This window comes from Lipotes vexillifer, unplaced genomic scaffold (genome assembly GCF_000442215.2).
Source record: "Lipotes vexillifer unplaced genomic scaffold, Lipotes_vexillifer_v1.1 scaffold815, whole genome shotgun sequence".
Lineage (NCBI taxonomy): Eukaryota > Metazoa > Chordata > Mammalia > Artiodactyla > Lipotidae > Lipotes > Lipotes vexillifer.
The window spans coordinates 2,395,623-2,417,129 of NW_006773723.1; the positions used below are offsets into that span (position 1 = coordinate 2,395,623).

Genomic DNA, 21,507 nt, shown 5'->3' on the forward strand with positions numbered 1-21,507 from the left:
GGTGGTACGCGGGCCTCTCACTGTTGTGGCCTCTTCCTGTTGCAGAGCACAGGCTCTGGACACGCAGGCTCAGCGGCCATGGCTCACGGGCCTAGCCATTCCGTGGCATGTGGGATCTTCCCAGACTGGGGCACGAACCCGTGTCCCCTGCATTGGCAGGCGGACTCTCAACCACTGTGCCACCAGGGAAGCCCTGTATCTGTTTTTTGCTCACTATTGTCTCCCCCATTGTCTAGCAAGTGCTGCCACATGGTAGGTGTTTTGAATGAATGAAGAAGAAATAATGAATGCATGCATGATTGAATGGTTTAGAAGCAGGACAAGAATTTTAAACAAGAAATTATATGGAACTGTTTTGAAAAATTTGCTGATTAGAGGTGCTGCAGACATAGAGAAAGAGAGGAAAGACAGGATTTATCTTCTATTTTTTTCCTCTACTCCTCTGCCACTCTCACCTTCTCCTCCCCTTCCCCAAGTCTCTGCCCTGGACTTTGGACTAGGGAATAGGAGAGATGATGGCAGGGTTAGAGGATCTTGTGGGAAGGAGTCCTTGGCAGCTGTGAGTCTGTAGAAGTGAGAGGGAAGGGAATGAAATCCCAAACAGCAGGAAGGACAGAAGCCACTTGGCCCAGCTTCTTCCAGGTCCTTATGCAACCATCCTAAGTGATCATTATTTTTTTCATTTTTTTCTTTTTTCATGTATTTTCTGTAGGTGCATATGAGGAACCTACAATGGCCATTTAAAGGCAGCTGGTCTAAGTGCTAAAAGCCTTTGGTAGTTATAGTGGTTTTGTTAGAATTCTCTAATGATGTCCACTTCTTTTTCCCCATGGCACAAAGCTGTCTGTTGTTGAAGACTCTTAGTTAGGATGGATGTCAGCAACTTTATGTGTGGCACATTGAGCTTTCTCTCCCATGGCACAGGGTTTGATGTCAGCAGCTTTTGGGCAACTTCAATCAATGAGTATAAAGAATGGAAAAATTAAATCCAAAAAATGGAGACACTGATCCCAGGAATATATACAGAGAAATAAGTTAATACTCTGATGCTAACATTCATGTCCTTTGACTAAGCCTTCAGAGGGTGATTTAAAATGGACCACAAAAGCACATTTCCGATGACCCCTAGGCAAGTCTATATTCAGGCTTCCTAGAAGCTGTGTCTAGGCATTTTTAATTGCTTGTGTCTTCTTGCTGGAAGTAAAAGAACTTCACATTTCATCCTCACTCCCTGAATATCTTTTCTCTATGGGAGGAAAAAGCAACTTTTGGCTTATCCCAGCCTCTGGAACTTGCTAAATGGTTTGCATTCCTTCCCCAGATAGTTGAATATTTTAAATTGTTCTTGTATTCATTCATTTTATAAACATGTAGTAGGTGTCTACTATGTGCCAGGCACTGGGCTGAGCTCTAGGGAATCCTGAAATCAACAAAAATTCCTTGCTCTTAAAGGCTCTCAGTCTAATGGGGGATATGGTGATATACAATAACAATGATATTAACCATTTGTTCCTTACCAGCCATTCACTGTTTTTTAAATTATGTTGTTTTTATTTTTTAATCAAAGCAGTACAATCAACACAGTTAAAGAATCAAATAAGACCATAGGGTTTATAACAAAATGTAGAGAGTACCTTTGGGCTTAAGACAAAACCACATTCAACTTCTTCAGCTGTTTCTTTCTTTCTTTTTTTTAAAAAACATACATTTTATTTATTTATTTTTTAAAGATTTATTTATTTATTTTTGGCTGCATCAGGTCTTAGCTGCAGCAGGTGGGATCTTCCTTGAGGCATGCAGGATCTTTCGTTGCGGCACGTGAGCTTCTCTCTAGTCATGGCGTGTGCTTTTTCTCTTCTCTAGTTGTGGCATGCAGGCTCCAGGGCGCGTGGGCTCTGCAGTTGTGGCGTGCGGGTTCCAGAGCCCATGGGCTCTGTAGTTTGCGGCATGCAGGGTCGGGTCTCTAGTTGAAGTGCGCGAGCTCAGTAGTTGTGGTGGGCATGCTTAGTTGCCCCATGGAATGTGGGATCTTAGTTCCCCAACCAGGGATCGAACCTACGTTCCCTGCATTGCAAGGCGTATTCTTTACACTGGACCACCAGGGAAGTCCGACTTCAGCTATTTCTATGCACACTTACCTCCACATTGCTAAATAACAACTGCTGTTTATTGATTTTTAAATCTTAGGTATTTACTGAATTCCTACTATGGAAGATGATGATTTAGTTTTCATAAGTATTACTCCAACCCCTACGACTCTTCCCTTCCTCCATCCTGTCAACAGAGTCATACTTAAATTAATAAGATTAATATCCATTGACCATATTACTAAGATCACTTAAGTATTGTTCAGAGCTAAACCACATAATGCACTATGGTTGTTTCTTATTTTCGCTAGAGTTAAAAATTGGTTGTTTATTTATTTGCTTAGTTTTCTATGTATTTATCACCAATTCAGCCTGAGGCAACCTGGGCTAGTAGATGTTTTCCTAGGACATTCCTTCACTTCAAATTCCCTTCAGATTCTTTCCGGGAATTTCCTTAACCTTTCTTCTGTTTCCTAGATCCCATGTCTTCCCTTTTCCTATTTTCCTCTCCTGTTTAGGTGGAACACATTTTCCAAGAGCTACCTAAAAAACGTATGTGGGACATAAATTTTTTTGAAACCTTGCATTTTTAAAATGTTTCATACCTCCATAATTGCTTGAAAAATTGACTGAATATATAATTCTAGATTGAGAATATTTTTAACTCAAAAATTTGAAGACATTATTCTACTGTCTTCCAGATTGAAAAGTCTGATGATTCTGATTCCATTTTGATTTCTGATTCTTTGTATTATGATCCTCTTTTCCTCTGTAGAAGCCTTTAGGAACTCTTTACTCCTGGTGTTCTAAAAACTTTTAAGGATAGACCTGGGTGTGAGTCAGTTTTCATCCACTGTGCTGGCATTTGGGAGACTGTTTCAATCTGGAAACTCATGTCCTTTGGTTCTGGAGAATTTTTCTAATATTAAAATTAACTATTGAATTATAATTTACATATAACAAAATACATTTATTTAAATGACTAAACCGTGTACATCCATACAATGACCACCATAATCAAGAAAGAACATTTTCGGGCTTCCCTGGTGGCGCAGTGGTTAAGAATCCACCGGCCAATGCAGGGGACACGGGTTCGAGCCCTGGTCCGGGAAGATCCCACATGCCGCGGAGCAACTAAGCCCATGCACCACAACTACTGAGCCTGTGCTCTAGAGCCCGTGAGCCACAACTACTGAGCCTGTGTGCCACAACTACTGAAGCCCGCATGCCTAGAGCCCGTGCTCTGCAACAAGAGAAGTCACGACAATGAGAAGTCCGCGCACTGCAATGAAGAGTAGCCCCCACTTGCCGCAACTAGAGAAAGCCCACGCATAGCAATGAAGACCCAACACAGCCAAAAATAAAAACAAATAAATTAATTAAAAAAAATATTTTCATCATCCCAAAAGATTCACTTTATGGCCCTTTCCAGTCAGCCTCTTACCATTCCCATCAGGCAGCCATTGATCTGCTGTTACTATATACATTTGTTTTTACTTTTCAAGAGTTTCATATAAATAGGGTCATACTCCATGTACTCTTTTTTTTGTATGGCTTATTTCACTCAGTATAATCGGATTTTTATCCATGTTGTCGTGTGCATCAGTAGTTTATTCTTTTTTATTGCTGAGTGATATCCCATTGTATGGAACACAGTTTGTTTCTCCATCCCCATTTGAGGAAGATTTGGTTGTTTCCAAAATTACAAATAAAGTTACTATAAATATTTGCATACAGGTATTTGTGTGAACATAGGTTTTCATTTCACTTGGGTAAATACCTAAGAATGGGTTTGCCGAGTCATATGGTAAGTGCATTTTTAACTCTATAAGAAACTGTTAAACTGTTCCCCAAAAAGGTTGTACCATTTTACATTTTCCTCAGCAATGAATGAGGTCTCCAGTTGCCCCACATCCTCATCCAAAATTGATACTGCCAGTCTCTTTATTTTTAGCCATTCTAGTGGGTCTGTAGTGGTATCACATCTTTATTTTAATTTGTATTTCCCTGAGGAATAATGATACTGAGTATCTTTTTTTTTGTTTATTGACCATTAGTATATGCTCTTTTGTAAGTTTTTGTTGAAATCTTTAGCCCATTTTTTTTTTTTTTTGCGTTACGCGGGCCTCTCACTGCTGTGGCCTCTCCCATTGTGGAGCACAGGATGCGCAGGCTCAGTGGCCATGGCTCACAGGCCCAGCCGCTCCGCGGCATGTGGGATCTTCCCGGACCGGGGCACAAACCCGCGTCCCCTGCATCGGCAGGCGGACTCCCAACCACTGCGCCACCAGGGAAGCCCTAGCCCATTTTTAATGTGTTGCTTGTCTTCTTACCATAGAGTTGTAAGAGTTTTTAAAAATATATTTTGGATAAAAATTGTTTGTCAGGTACATGATAGCTAATATTTTCTCTCTGTGGTTCACTGTTTCATTAATAATGTCTTTCAAAAAGCAGGTTTTAAATTTTGATGAAGTCCAGTTTATCAATTTTTTATAGGTCATGTTCTTTGTGTTCTTTTAAAGAACTCAAATGTATGTTTTTTTTCTAGAACTTCTATTTTTTAGCAGTTAAATTTGGATATGTTATATTTTGAGTAAGTTTTTGTATATGGTATGAAGGGTGAAGGCTCACTATTTGGATGTCCAGTTGTTCCACCAGCATTTGTTGAAAAGATTATCCTTCCCTCATTGAATTATCTTAGAGCCTCTGTAAAAAAAAATCAGTTGAACATAGGTATAGATTTATTTATAAAGTCTTTAATTTGTTTCCTTGATCTCTGTATCCATCCTATGCCAATACCACACTGTCTTGATTATTATAATGTTAAAGTCATGAAATCAGGTAGCATAAGTTCTCCAACATTAATTGTGTTTACCAATATTGTTTTGGTATTTTAGGTCCTTTGCATTATCATGTAAATTTTAGAATCAGCTTGTCAATTAAAAAAAAATCTGCTGGGATTTTGACTGGGATTATATTGAATGTATACATTAATTTGGAAAGAATTAGCACCTTAATAATATAGAGTCTTCCAATCCGTGAAAATGTTATTTCTCTTCATTTATTTAGGTCTTCTTTAATTTCTCCCAATATTTTATAGTTTTTATTCTATAGCTCTTGCATGTATTTTTGTAAATTTATTACTGAGTATTTAATCTTTCTTGACATAAATTGTAAATGGTATTTTAAAAAAATATCATTTTCCAGTTGTTCATTGCTAGTATGTGAGAATTGATTTTTTGCATATTGACCTTGTATCCTATGACATTACTAAATTTGTAAGTTCTAATAGCTTTTTATAGTTTTGTGATTTTAAATATATACCCTACCATGTAGTCTGCAGATAAAGATAGTTTTACTTCTTCCATTCCAAACTGAGTGTTGTTTCATTTTCTTGCCTATTGCACTGGCTAAGCCTTCTATAAAGCAGAGTAAACATCCTTGCTTTACTCCCTGTCTTGAGGGGGAAAGAATCCAGTCTTTAATCATCAAGTATGATATTTTTGTTGATTTTACATGAATGCCAATTATCAGGTTAAGTTCCCTTCTATTTATAATTTGTTGAACTTTTAAAAATGCATTTTGTGCATCTATTGAGATGATCATAGACTATTTCTCCTTTAATTTTTTTGGTGCATCACATTGATTTTTTAAAATATTTATTTATTTATTTGGTTGCATCAGGTCTTAGTTGAGGCAGGCAGGCTCCTTAGTTGCAGCATGTGGACTCCTTAGTTATGGCAGGTGGGCTCCCTAGTTGTGGCATGCAGACTCTTGGTTGCGGCATGCATGTGGGATCTAGTTCCCTGACCAGGGATCGAACCCAGGGTCACTGCATTGGGAGCACGAAGTCTTATCCACTGTGCCACCAGGGAAGTCCCCATCACGTTGATTTTTTGAATGTCAAACCAATCTTTGATTTCTGGGATAAATCTCACTCGGTCATTATGGATAATCTTTTTATATATCGCTGGACTTTATTTAAAAGTTTATTTTTGGCTGTGTTGGGTCTTTGTTGCTGCGCGTGGGCTTTCTCTAGTTGCGGCGAGTGGGGGCTACTTTTCCTTGCGGTGCGCGGGTTTCTCATTGCAGTGGCTTCTCTTGTTGCAGAGCACGGGCTCCTGGCGCGCGGGCTTCAGTAGTTGTGGCACGCAGGCTCAATAGTTGTGGCTCGTGGGCTCAGTGGTTGTGGCTTTTGGGCTCTAGAGCTCAGGCTCAGTAGTTGTGGTGCACGGGCTTAGTTGCTCTGCAGCATGTGGGATCTTCCCAGACCAGGGCTCGAACCTGTGTCCCCTGCATTGGCAGCTGGATTCTTAACCACTGTGCCACCAGGGAAGTCCTAATTTGCTGGATTTTATTTGATAATATTTTGGTAGGGACTTGTGAATCTATGTTCATGAGGGATATTGTTTTTATTTATTTTATTCATTGTAGTTTTCTTGTAATAGTGTTGGGGATAGGATGATGCTAGCCTGATAACAGGAGTTGAGAAGTATTCCCTGCTTATCTATTTTCCTGAAGTAGTTTTTGTAGTTTTGATATAATTTCTTTTTTAAGTATATGATAGAATACATCAATGGAGCCATCTGGGCTTGGAGTTTTCTTTGTGGCAATGTTTTTACTTATAAATATGATTTATTTAATAGATTTATTTAATATGATTTATTTAATAGACACAGAGCTGTGATTTTTGAACCACAGCCTCTCTGGTTCAACTTCTTAACAAATTAAACCTGTCCCCCTAACTTTGTTTTTAAGGTGTTTTAGCCTTTTAATTTTCCCTTCTCTTGTCCTTTAGTTTATATACTGAAATTTCAGGTATGGGGAAGTATTTCATGAAAAGCCTGAAATTTCTCAATCCATAACATGGAAAGAAGTTTCTAACAGGTATGTGGGGCTTTGGTTACAAGAAAAAACAATGCAAATACCTGTTAAATACTCTGTTCTGAAATATGCAAAAAACACAGTTGACCAGACCTAATCTCACTATTGCCAGATTCAGTGCATTTCTATTAACCTCTTATCTGCCCTCATGTCAGCCACTCAACAGCATTCAAGTCAAGTGGCCATTCCCTCTTCCTTAAACCTCCTTTTTCTCTTGTCTTCTCCTACATCTTTGACTCCTACTAGTGCCTTCTTATCTAAATGATCTCTAAATATTGAGTGGCCTCATTTATCTTTGTCTGTCACCCTGTCCCAAGACTCTAAATATCATTTAAATGCTGTTGACTCCCAAACTTTCCAATCTTGCTTTTCCTTTGAACTCCAGATGCCTAGTTTACATGTGCATTTCAATATCGAATAGGCTTCTCAATAGAAGGAATTCTTTTATTCCTTCCCTTGTATCCCCCAACTTGTAAAGGCTACCACTGTCTCCTTAGTTCCTCACACAAAAACCTTGATTCTTGTTTTCTTTATTCCTACACATCCTACTAATCAGCAGATTCCATGAGTTCAATCTAAATATACCTTCAATCCATCCACTCCTTTTTATCTCCAAGCAGCCATCTTCTCTTACTTAATCTTTGCTGTAGTCTCCCAACTGATCTCTTTGCTGTCATTCTTGTAACCCATTCTTCACATAGCTGATAGGGAAATCTTTAAGAAATAAAATCTTTCCGGTGACTTTCTGTTGCACTTAGAATATAGTCAACTTCATGACCATGGCCTAAAAGGACCTTTATTCTAAGTGCAGTGACTTTCTGTTGCACTTAGAATATAGTCAACTTCATGACCATGGCCCCTATACCTTCCTTTCTAATCTCACATTAACTTGGCCTTAGAGAATCATTGTAGGCAAAATAGCTTGGTTTTAATGTCATTCAGAAAACTTCCTTTGGGAGTATTTATAGGCTAGCATTTTTGTCCTGTTAAACTCTCCTTTTCTATTCAGAGTTTAAAGCATAATAGAATAAGACTTTAAAAGTAATGACAGTAACTACATTGAATCTTGGCAATTATGATAATTAACAACTAACCAGATCTTTCAAGATGTGTTCATATATTCAGCACTCATTACTGAACATTTGCCAAGCATTGTGCTTAGAACTTGGCCTTCAAAAACATTTAGGGAAAATACTTATCTTGCACATTTGGGAGACCGGATTTCTCCACCATTCTCTCCCCAGGAAAGGTGAGCTACTGTCTTTAGCCACTCTGTTCCCATTTCCCATGGGGTGAATGTTGAACACTGTGCACATCCCAGGTCCTCTCTACTTAATCAAATACCTAAACTCCAGGCTCTGTCACTTTAAATAGGATCATATATATAGTATACAGTATCTTATATAAGACTACCCATCTATCACAGTATGGATACAAATACTGTGAAATCATAGGAAAATTAAATAATTCTGATGAATACAAAATGCCCAATGAAAAAGCATAGAAGAGCAGTCTAAAATTTAAGATATATTGAATGCAGAATTTATCCCATGAACTTCTTAATTCCTTCATGTTGTAAGTTGAAATGACTAATTGAGTCATGCTTCCTTATTTCTTTTTATTTTAAATATCTACCATGATTGTTCAATGGCATTTTGAATATTTTGGGGAATTCATTTGTAGTAGAATAATATTTCTTTTCATAATTATCTACTGCTTACAGTAGTTATGAGATGAACCAGGTAATAGTCCTGAATTTGGAAACAAGACCAGGGGTAACTTTTTTAGGGTCAGAGGATAGCTGTCTGAAAGTGGTTTTGAAATAAGAGCTCTGTTTATGGGAGAAAGAAGCCTATTCTTCCTTCTATGGTCCTATGTAAAGAAATTATGTCACAGGGCTTCCCTGATGGCGCAATGGTTAAGAATCTGCCTGCCAATGCAGGGGACACAGGTTCGAGCCCTGGTCCAGGAAGATCCCACGTGCCATGGAGCAACTAAGCCTGTGTGCTGCAACTACTGAGCCTGCGTGCCACAATTACTGAAGCCTGTGCACCTAGAGCCCGTGCTCTGCAACAAGAGAAGCCACCACAATGAGAAGCCTGCACACCGCAATGAAGAGTAGCCCCCGCTCACTGCAACTAGAGAAGAGCCCATACACAACAACGAAGACCCAACACAGCCAATAATAAATAAATAAATAAATTTATTTTTGAAAAAAAGAAAGAAATTATATAATAGCCCACCCCATTGCCAAACCAGAAACTGTGAGGTTTTGGCAATGGTTCAGCTCACAGGTGACTGTTTCCAGGAAGCCTTCCCTAGCCCCAGGCTAAGTTAGTGATACCACAATACTTATGAAAACAGAATCACATTGTAGTCTTATCACTTGTTGACCATGGGTTTTTTTTAATCTCTGGGACTCTACTCTTTCTTCTTCTGTTCTTTCAATACATGGAGTAGTATAGTACCTGGCAAATGTGTAGGTGCCCAATACATGTTTGAATGAATGAGTAATTGAATGAATATGGCATGATATGGCATAACATGACATGAATATAGCTAGTGCAAATTAGAATAAATGAAAGATCCAGGAGTTCCCCAAGGAGGAGCAGCCGGGAGAGAGTTCAGGTCTAGTCACAGTTACTAGAAACTCATTCGCTGGGAGAGCAGAGTTAAGGGGCAAGAAATCTAGTCTCCAGAGGGAAACATTTGATAGAAAAATAATATAGAGTGGAAAAAGTATATACTTCCTTCTCAGAGAAACATTTTTCTGTTGGTGAGGGATGGAGGCATTGGGGTATGGACGAGAAAACCAGGTAAGACGTAGAATTATGTAAATAAATGCATTAAGAAGTAAAGATTCATAAACTGGTTTTAGGACAAATTCAGAATCGTTTTAAAAGTAAGACATTTTATAGTTACTTAGCAAAATAGGTATTTTTCAATCACAATTTCATGTAAATATTAAAAAATTTTTCCTTTACCTTACCTTCACATGCAGAAGTTGGTTGTCAACTGCTATGAGCTGATTAAGATTCTCCAGTATTGCTAAGTCTCTTACGTCATTAATATTATTATTGCTGATATTCAATATAGAGAGGGATTTCTGTAAGAAAGGTAACTAAATTAGGGTTAATAAATAGTCTAATTAAATACTATATATAGAAACCAGAAATCCTAATCTGTGAAAAATTAAAAATTTATCAGTTCAGGCTGTTGTGCTCTTTAGGCAAGAAAATAAAAATCCTTGGAGATTTTGTTTTTATGTCATACTTTTTTTCAGATGGAATTTTTAGAACTATAGTAATTGTAATGTAACTTACTATTTTTGTCTAAAGTTCCTTCGTAAGTCCAATTTTCTCTTCCAAGATAAAAGGATTATACATTAAAAGCATTAAAAGGATCATACACCATGATCAAGTGGGGTTTATTCCAGGAATGCAAGGATTCTTCAATATACGCAAATCTATCAATGTGATTAACCATATTAACAAATTGAAGGAGAAAAACCATATGATCATCTCAGTAGATGCAGAGAAAGCTTTTGACAAAATTCAACACCCATTTATGATAAAAACCCTGCAGAAAGTAGGTGTAGAGGGAACTTTCCTCAATATAATAAAGGCCGTATATGACAAGCCCACAGCCAACATCATCCTCAATGGCGAAAAACTGAAAGCATTTCCACTAAGGTCAGGAACAAGACAAGGTTGCCCACTCTCACCACTCTTATTCAACATAGTTTTGGAAGTTTTAGCCACAGCAATCAGAGAAGAAAAGGAAATAAAAGGAATCCAAATCGGAAAAGAAGAAGTAAAGCTGTCACTGTTTGCAGATGACATGATACTCTACATAGAGAATCCTAAAGATGCTACCAGAAAACTACTAGAGCTAATCAATGAATTTGGTAAAGTAGCAGGATACAAAATTAATGCACAGAAATCTCTGGCATTCCTATATACTAATGATGAAAAATCTGAAAGTGAAATCAAGAAAACACTCCCATTTACCATTGCAACAAAAAGAATAAAATATCTAGGAATAAACCTACCTAAGGAGACAAAAGACCTGTATGCAGAAAATTATAAGACACTGATGAAAGAAATTAAAGATGATACAAACAGATGGAGAGATATACCATGTTCTTGGATTGGAAGAATCAACATTGTGAAAATGACTCTACTTCCCAAAGCAATCTATAGATTCAATGCAATCCCTATCAAACTACCACTGGCATTTTTCACAGAACTAGAACAAAAAATTTCACAATTTGTATGGAAACACAAAAGACCCCGAATAGCCAAAGCAATCTTGAGAACAAAAAATGGAGCTGGAGGAATCAGGCTGCCTGACTTCAGACTATACTACAAAGCTACAGTAATCAAGACAGTATGGTACTGGCACAAAAACAGAAAGATAGATCAATGGAATAGGATAGAAAGCCCAGAGATAAACCCATGCACATATGGTCACCTTATCTTTGATAAAGGTGGCAGGAATATACAGTGGAGAAAGGACAGCCTCTTCAATAAGTGGTGCTGGGAAAATAAATACCTCTATTTAATGTTAATATTTCTAATGAATTGTCAGAAAAGGATTTCCCCCTCCAACCTATTCTAGCCTCCCACCCAAAAGCTGAGGAAAATACAGGCAACTGCCCTTCACTTAGGCCTAAGATTCGTGTCCACTAAGAGATGCCTCAGTGGTCACCACTAGTACTGAGACCAAAATATGTCCCAACCCACATGGGCCCAAGCTGAGTCTCTTCAGAGGAGATTGATTTCAGAGGTTTCGTCCTTCGAGGCATCTGGTTTCTCCCATGCAGAGCCCTTCTCAACTTGTTTCCTAGTTGAGTGACACTGATCACCTCACCTTCAGGGTTGTTATTTCTCCCAGATTCTCTCTGTATCGTCTGACAAAAGAGATACTGGGTTTAGTCACCCAAGGCTTAAATTCCCAGCAAAGAAGGTCGTCTACAAACATACCTCTTTTACTTCCACAAGACCAGAAAGAGTCAGGGCTGAACACAGCTTAGATGCCGTCTTCACTTTGCTATTGTTAACTGCTAAGAGGAAAACCCCAGTTAATAGCTTTATAGGCCAAAGCAGGAAAAATAATAAAGGCTCTCTCCTATTCAGGTCAGCAGGCATTAAAACAACAATAACCTATTCTGTTCAATATATATATATTTTAGTGATAATATTTTAATTGGACAACTCCTTTTGGTTGTTCAAAGTGCTCTTACTGATGCTCTTAAGTACAGGGAAACCGGCTCGGTTCTTTGTGGCTGTCTGGAGGGGTGGGATAGGGAGGGTGGGAGGGAGGGAGACAAAGAGGGAAGAGATATGGGAACATATATATATGTATAACTGACTCACTCTGTTATAAAGCAGAAACTAACACACCATTGTAAAGCAATTATACCCCAATAAAGATGTTAAAAAAAAAATAAAAATAAAAAAAATAAAAAAAATAAAAAAAAAAAAAGAGAAATTTATAGAAAGAAGCCAAGAAAGAAGCAAAGAGAGAAAAAAGATATCCCAATAAGCAAATGATAACACAATATAGAAAAAATGCTTATTTCAGTTCAAGCAAATTATCATTTTGTGTTAAATATCACTAAGATTAGGGAGAAATAATTTTTTTGTTTGTTTGTTTGTTTTGGGGTTTTTTTGGCCACACTGTGTGGCATGTGGGATCTTAGTTCCCAACCAGGGCTCGAACCCACGCGCCATGCATTGGAAGCGTGGTGTCTAACCACTGGACTGCCAGGGAAGTCCCTGGGAGAAATAGTTTTTATCTTTATTTTTCTAAATAGGAAACATGAACAAGAATTGAAAGAATATCTGATTTTTATTTTTATGTCTATCTCTCTATATAGTTTTCTCTTGGTAATCCGTATGTTCAGAAACCAGTTAAAATAATAATTATCTAATTAACAAGAAGTTCAACATCAGCCGTTAATGAGGACATAAATATACAATAGAGCAATACTAAATCAGAGCCATCTTAAAATCTAAGGCCTGGGATTCTCTACCAAGATGGAGACTACCCACCCAGGTGTCCACACATAGCTAACCTTTAGAGAAGATACTTCCTGATACTTTTTAAGACTGGATGTACAGCTTAAAAAGTATACCTTATATTTAGAATTTCAGAATCTGCTTGAATCTGCAAAAATGAGCAAGCAAAAACATTTTCGGTCATAATCTGTAATAAAACTATCCATCTCCACAGTGGCATGAGTCTGCTTGGTTCAGCTGAGGTTGAGCTGAGACACAGTTGTTTCTATGGGATAGTAGGGAGGGTAGGACAGAAATCAGATCACTCCTTTCTTTTTCAATTTGTAGCACTACCCCTCAATTGTTATAAATTTTGTTAAAAAAACCTTCTATTGCCCTCTGTTTTTGGGCCCGCTAAAGTAAAACCAATGAAATCTGTTCCATTTACATCCCTTGCCCCAGAATTGAAAGTAGCATATCCTATCAAATCTCATTTTGAGGATTGGCACCCTCTGGCTCCCTGCTTCTCAACTCATTGTGACACCTCTATGTGATTTGCCCGGTTGTCAGGTGACAGCTGGAACCTCATATCTCTGTTCCCAGTTCTACCTGCTTTGGATGAGGCAGAGCTGTACGTAATGCAACCTACAATCAAATCAGAATCCAGGGAGAAAATGACTTATCATTATAATGATTCTCTAGGTTGTTTAAATTTTTCCAAATAACTGTGCTTTTCTCTTTCCTTAGGCTTTTTTCCTAAAAATTTAAGTTTTGAGTCATCATGATCACACCAAGGTCAAAATAGGAATGAGTTAACATCTGTATTAGAACTTCATACTTTATATAGCCTTTTCTCATCCTTCTTTTGATCCTTCCAGTTACCCTAGGGGCAGGAATTATTATTCCCATTTTATAGCTGCTGAGTCTCTGAGAAATTATGTAGGAAAAATTAGTTTTAGCTCTCAAATTCTCAACTGGCCATATAAACATGCAGAGTATTACAACGTCCAGATATACCTTCCTTTTTTCATTATAAGCATTGATCACTATATTCTTTGTCAGAATACTGAAATTTGGCCTTACTGCCAGAGAATGAAGAGTTCTTGGATCAAACAGGAGCTTTTCTCCAAGGGGAAGCCTCTGACTCTCAACATGAAGCTCTCTTAGTCCTTCTAAGCCTTCTAAGCCTTCTATGACAGCAATGTAGTTGCCTCCCAGATATCTGCAAAATATAAACCATTTAAAAAAATTTTTTTATACAGCAGGCTCTTATTAGTCATCCATTTTATACACATCAGTGTATACATGTCAATCCCAATCTCCCAGTTCATCACACCACCACCACCATCCCCCGTAAACCATTTTAAAATAGACATTCTGAGAGCATCATGGTCTAGAAGTGATAAAAACATAATAACAAAATCATGGAGCTATGTGAAAATTATACAGTTGACCATTGAACATTGTTGGGGGGTGTGTGGTTAGGGGCGCTGACCTCCATGCAGTGGAAAATCGGCATATAACTTATAGTGGGGACTCTGTATCTCTGGTTACTTTGCATTTGCAGATTCCACCAACCGTGGATCATGGCTCATGTAGTCCTGTATTATTTACTATTGAAAAAAATCCATGTGTAAGTGGATTTGCCCAGTTCAAACCTACGTTGGTCAAGGGTCAACTGTACGTGCAGAATGTTCTCTTTATATTGAATCAATGAAAAGTTTATTTATTTGATTCTTACACTTAATTAAGTCTGAGAAATATTTATTTTTTTGAAGTGAGAGAAATAGTCCTGTCTACCAGGCTCCTGTTGTGTTGAAGTGCATAGAATCACCTGGGTCATAGGTTTAAAAATGAAGATTTCTGAGCTTAACCTCCAGAGATTCTGATTTGGTTACCTAGGTTGGAACCCAGTAATCTGCATTTTTAATTGACATATAGTTGATTTACAATATTGTTTTAGTTTCAGGTGTACAGCAAAGTGATTCAGTTATATATATATATTTTTTTTCAGATTATTTTTCCATTATGGGTTATTATAAGATATTGAATATAATTCCCTGTGTTCTACAGTAAAGCCTTGTTGCTGATCTGTTTTGTATAGCAATCTGAATTTTTAATAAGCGTCTCCCACCCCACTTATTTTCCCCATTCTGAGGCCCTTGGCCTGCTTTTTGAGAAGCACTGATTGTTCCTCCAATCTGGGGAAATTGGATCCACTGGGCCTCATTGTTTAATTAAAATCATCATAGGCAGTAAATGCCTTTTACAATCAAATCTATATCAATGTTATCAGTTCTATGACCCTGCCTTTTTGAGATGTGTGATTCTAAAAGGCACAGAACTCATTTGGGTTCCATGGAAACTTTTCTCACCAGTTGAGCCTAAATAAGCAGGTTTCAGGTATGTATCCCTATAAGCCCTTAAGACAACTCACCCTCCTTCAAAAGAAGTTATCAGGGTTAATAAAACACAAATTGTCAAGTATTATATGTATACCAATCTATTTAGTACTAATAATACTGCAAAAGAATAAAAATGAGGCAGATAAAGGAAATGCATGCATGCAAAAATATTACTGTAATGATGACAATTACATTACTTAGAAATAAAAGCACTTACAGTTTTTCCAGTTTCTTTAACGACCCGAGGTTCTCTATACATGAAATACAATTGTTTTGTAGGTATAAGTGGGTCAGATTTGTGGCATAATTCAGGTTAGTGATTTGACTAATACAGTTATCATACAAATATAAAACGCTAAGATTTTTGCAAAGAGAGAGGTCTTCCTAAAAGAAAAATAAGAACAGGTGATAATTTCTCCTGAAAACTTGTGTTCTTAAGAAAGTTTTTCACTTAAGCATTCTACACATTTCGTTAAGGTTAATATAAAAGAACAGAATTCCTCTGTTCTTAACACAGTCAAAATGAGACTAGAATGATTACAAAATTAGTTCTAGGTTTTAGTATTCTGTAACCTTATCAATAAAATTGTGTTTGTTAAGAAAGATTTTCTCAGGGCAAGCAGTTTTCCTTGGAAGCAATTAGGCTCCTCTGGAAGTTGAAGCATCTAACAAATAATTGCTTCAACATTATGAATCAGGGCTTACTCTTTCTGTAGGATTGGAAATAAACTGTTGTGGTTTATAATACTGAAAAACCACTGGAAGTCATCTGGATATTCAAGAACAATGGATTAATAGAGAAACTATGATAATGCTATTGAAGGAAATACCGTATAACCATTAATTATCCTTTAATTTCTTTAGTAATGTCTTGTAGATCTCATAATAAAATGAAAACAGTATATTCAACATGACCCATTATTGTAAAATTATATGAATACATGCCTAGAAAAAAGACTGAAAGGACATCACCTAAATGTTAATAGTGGTTTTCTCTGCATGGAAGGATTACAAGTCAATTTCTTTCTTTTTATATTTATTTTATATGTATTTATATGTGTTTTATAAATGAACACCACTTACTTTTGAGGTAAGAAAATAAAGGTATTTTAAAAAGTCTGTCATTTCTTGTGTGGTGGTAGAGTTAGTCTAGAGTAGTAGGCAAGAAGTAAAGTGAAATTCTGCTCAAAAATATCTCAGCTTTCATTAAGTCAACAAGATCTTTTAAAATACAGCCACATCGTAGGAACCGGTTGAATTATTTTAACCAGTTTGCTTTCCTCCTAACAGAAGTCCTCTACATTGAAGGAGCACTGATTGTGAGGGGCCAAAAGTACATTAAATGGAAGCTCTCTGGAGAAAGCTGTCTGTGGTGGTATGATGAGGCAGAGTTCTCTGGGCAATAAAAAGGAAGCATGAGGTTTGGGCAGTTAGGGAAAAGTCTCACCTGGAAACTGGAAAGGAATATAGAATGGGAGCTGAAGAAGGTCTCTGCAAAACAAAAAAACCCTGACTGTCTTAATTGACAATTTTGCCTGGAGCTTTTGTGTTTTTTTCATTCATTCATTCATTCAGTAAATATTTATTAAAGCACTTAATATGAGTCAGGCACTGTACTGGATAGGGGATTTAGAGTGATGTGAAAAAAAAAAGACATGATCCCTGCCCTCATGTAGCTTATGCTTCCAAGAAAATTTTGCTTATCTGTAGTCTTTAGCATTTTATTGTAGACAACGGATACCAATACAAATGGCCTAAAAGGGTTATTGCTGCCTTTAAAATTTCCCAAATTAAAGCCAAAAACTAGCTTAGCACAGAGAAAATTAGCTTAGCACAGAGTATATATCCAAGTTAACATAATCTTGTCTGATATAACTGACATGGTATAACCTACATTTATATAACCAGTCAAATTATGTGCAAAAAAGATGTCACTGTTCATGTTTTGAAATATGGTACTTACATATAATTCTTAATATTTTGATATGTTAAAAATTCATATTCCAAGGCTTTGGAATTATCCAAAACTAATTATCTTTGAAATTATTTTCCAGCATATACTTCTAAATCTAGTTTGCTACACTATAAAGAATTTTAGGGGAACATATGTATTTAACACATATATTTAACAATTACAATGTTGTATTTTATAGAGGCTTAATTTTTAAAGTTTAACATCACAAGCAGGAAACTAAAATAAAAACAATATAAAGCTGACTAATCAAAGTATAGTTAAAAAGAAGGTATGCCCTGATACCAGTTTCTAAACTTTACATTGTTAATTATATAAAAATAGGAAATAATTTCACAGTTCTTACAATTGCATCTATATTTTTGGCTGAAAAATTTATATGAGTTATTTTCTTCAGGTATTGTAAAGTGGTTTCTTCTTTTCGGGGTTTAAGATTGCTCTTTTTGGCAATTAGATCCAAGGTCAGTCGAACCATGATTTCTCTATAAATCAAACTCTTGGCAATAGCTCTCTTCTGGTACCATGTTAAGAAGCAGGTTTAGGTATTTTTTTATGCCCAACTTCCTAAAAATTAAAAATAGGAGTATTATGTACATAGCAATTTAGGAAAAAATATTATTATTCTTTTTTTTTTCTTTTTTTTTTTTTTGCGGTACGCGGGCCTCTCACTGCTGTGGCCTCTCCCGTTGTGGAGCACAGGCTCCGGACGCGCAGGCTCAGCGGCCATGGCTCACGGGCCCAGCCGCTCCGCGGCATGTGGGATCTTCCCAGACCGGGGCCCGAACCCGTGTCCCCTGCATCGGCAGGCAGACTCCCAACCACTGCGCCACCAGGGAAGCCCTAGGAAAAGTTATTTTAACTCACTCTGTAATTTTCTTATATAAAACTATTTGATAAACTAGTTCATAGACATTTTTAGGGATATTTAGGTTTGTTCTAAGTTTATAGCCTTAATTCTTTTCATAAAAATATTTTAAACACCAAAATTGATTAAATCACTATACACATTCACTTTTACTTTTAAATCTTTTCCTCTCCCTAGTGTTGACTTGTTATTGTGGGCATCTTTTAAAGGATTATTTTTCTCTCTTGGAGTTGAAAATGACCTCAGTATCATTTAGTGTTCTCACACAAAGAAACTAAGGCCCAGAGATCTGTCTCAAACCACTCAAGTTAGTGACAGTTGAAAATGAGACCAAGTGATCATATTTATTAGTCTCCCAAGTCAGAACACATGGTATGGAAACCTTGAGCATATTCACAGGACAATGGTGAAAATACTTAAAAATGGAGCTGGCCTTGACATTTTATGTTACTACAACTGTAATCCAGAAAGAGGCAACATAATGCAGTGTTTCTCAACCCAGACTGCCTGGTTTCAAATTTTGGCTCCACTGCTCACTGGTTAGGCAATCTTGGGCATGTTACCTCAGGTTCTTATAAAAGTAGGATAATGGTACCTACTTGCAAGGGATATTGTGAGGATTACATGAGATAATCATGTACAGAGTACCTGGTATATAGGTCAATAAACGTTTGCTGTCATTATGCTACAATTGTTTTGTTCACAGATAACTGTTCATTATTTCACGTGGAATATATTAAGGCTGTTGAATAAGGAAAACATGCTATTAATAAAATATTGCTTTATGTAAGATATCCATATGTGGTTCATAAGTTTGAGATAACCCATTGTTTTCAATCATCCAGAAAGTATAGCTATTTAAGTGATAAATATCCCAGTTTCCCCAATTGTTTTATATTATTCAATATGTAACCAAAAATACGGTTTAAAATTAAGCATTTTTACTCCAATGTATCTGGAATTTCACCAACCAAACACCTCAATTTGTGTGGTATTCTGGACGTGAAATAAATGCTTAGGAGGAAGAAATGAATTCAGTGAAAGATAAATTTGTGTTCTCACACATTGGCATATAATTACCCAGGCTATATTATATAAAATGCCCACAATAAAGTATTTTAAGATATAGAATGTATCCTTAGGCTCTTCAGAATGCAAGATATAATCTACAGAATAAAATTATGAAATCTTCATAGATTTTTAAAATTTCCATAAATTCATTATTTTTATAACAAAAATTTAAGCTTATTGTTTACAGATGAAATTTCAAACATGACAAAATAATATTCTGAACAAAGTTTCTAGTTAAGTATAAGTAGCTTTTCTTAATCTTACCTTAAAAATATTTCATGATAAAGAATAACATCACACCCATGAATCCATAGGTCAGCTGAAAATATAAAACATTACAGATACATTTGAACCCCTCTGTATCTTTCTCTCGCTCCATTCTCAAATTTAGGGTTTATTCTAAATTTAGACATCCCTATTCATGTCTTTATACTTTTGCTACAGATATGTGTGTATCTAAACAATACATGGTATCATTTTTTACATTTTTACAGTCATAAATGGTATTATTTTGATTCCAACTTTCTTTTTTAAAAATATTTTGGTTGTGAGAATCATCAGAGTTGATGTGTATTAGCTCTAGGAAATATGCACTGTTGCATAAAATCCTATTGTAAGAAATGTATTTCTGATGATAGATTTTTTTGTGTTTTAATTCTTTGCTTTTGCAGTGTTGCTTTTATGGTTCTTGTATATATAACATCTTTAGCACATGTGCAAGAGCTTCTTTAAGGTTTAAAACTAATGATGGCTGTTCCTGACATTTTCAACCTCACTGTATATTGCCAAATTGTTCTCCAAAGAATTTTACCACTGGCAGTTAAGAGAGTTTCTGTTGCTCTACAATGTGGTTTACACCACTGTCAACCTTGATATTTGCAGTTTTTAACTTTTTGCCAATCTGATGGGTGTGATATATCTCATTGTTTTTCTTTTCTTAGAGATTTTTATTTATAAAAATGAAACAAAAATGGATTTGAATTTGCCATTCGATGAGTCTTTTCCTGTTATTGACCATGTGGAATTCCTTTTCTGTTAATTGTGGTTTCTTATATTTTGCCTATTTTTCCTTTTGGGTTCTGTTTCTATAAATAATTTTTAGATACATGTGTATTTCTATCAGATACTAATATTTTATTGATTTTATAGTAGCAAATATCTATTTCCAGGCTGTAGCTTGTCTTTTCTCCTTGATTTTTCAGTTTGTTTTTAATGGCATCTTATAAAAAATGGAAGCTGTATTTTTTTAATATAGTAAAATGTATCAAGAAATTTTTTGCTCATGTTTTATGCTTTTTGTAGCTTATTAAGTAACTCCTTCCCTATCCTAATTTTAAGAGAAAGACCTATATTTTCTTCTAAATATATTAAAGTTTTGCTTTGCACATTTTGGTCTTAATCTAGAATTGATTAATGTATAAGAAGTGAGATAGAGACTTAATTTTATTTTTTTCTTATGGAGAACCAATTATCCCAGCATATATGCATGGTTCACTTCTCTTCTATTCATTTACGTATCTATCCCCAGGTCAACCCTGTCTAAATTAGTACAGCTTAATAATATCACTTCACCTTGGTTAGTCTTGGTTCTTAACTCTTTTTTATTTTCCAATTTTTTTATTGTGGTAAAATATAAAATTTACCATCTTAACCATTTTATAAGTGTACAGTTCAGTTTTACTAAATACATTTATAATATTATACAACCATTGCCACAGTCTATCTCCAGTGCTCTTTTCACCTTGCAAAACTGAAATTCTATCCCTGTTAAACAATAATTCTCCATTCTCCACCCCCCCCCGGCCCAGGTAACCACCATTCTATTTTGTCTCTATGATTTTGGTGACTCTAAGAACCTCATATAAGTAGAATAATATTTTATTTTTGTGACTAAGTTTATTTCACCTAGCATAATGTGCTCAAGGTTCATCCTTATTGTAGCATAAGCCAGAATTTCCTTCCTTTTAATGATTGAATAATATTCCATTGTATGTATTTACCAGATTTTGCTTACCATTCACCCATCTGTGGACATTTGGGTTGCATCCATGCTTTAGCTATTGTGAATAATGCTGCTGTGAACATGGTGTACAAATATCTCTTCGAGACTGTGTTTTCAATTCTTTTTGATATATATACAGAAGCAAAATTGCTGGATCTTATGGTAATTCTACTTCTAATTTTCCGAGTAACTGCTATATTGTTTTCCACAGTGGTTTTA

General features: G+C 36.2%; 1 protein-coding gene across 1 annotated transcript in view; it reads right to left on the bottom strand.

The window, feature by feature from the left end:
* PPP1R42 (protein phosphatase 1 regulatory subunit 42) overlaps positions 1-17,825 on the bottom strand; it is a 40,309-nt gene extending 22,484 nt beyond the window's left edge. The window contains exons 1-4 of the mRNA XM_007448488.1: positions 17,697-17,825; positions 15,596-15,762; positions 14,057-14,195; positions 9,961-10,077 (exon numbers count right to left, since the gene is read on the bottom strand). Coding sequence (XP_007448550.1) covers positions 9,961-10,077; positions 14,057-14,195; positions 15,596-15,762; positions 17,697-17,825 — 552 coding nt within the window. The remainder of the gene's footprint in view (positions 1-9,960; positions 10,078-14,056; positions 14,196-15,595; positions 15,763-17,696) is intronic.
* Between the last annotated feature and the right edge of the window lie 3,682 nt (positions 17,826-21,507).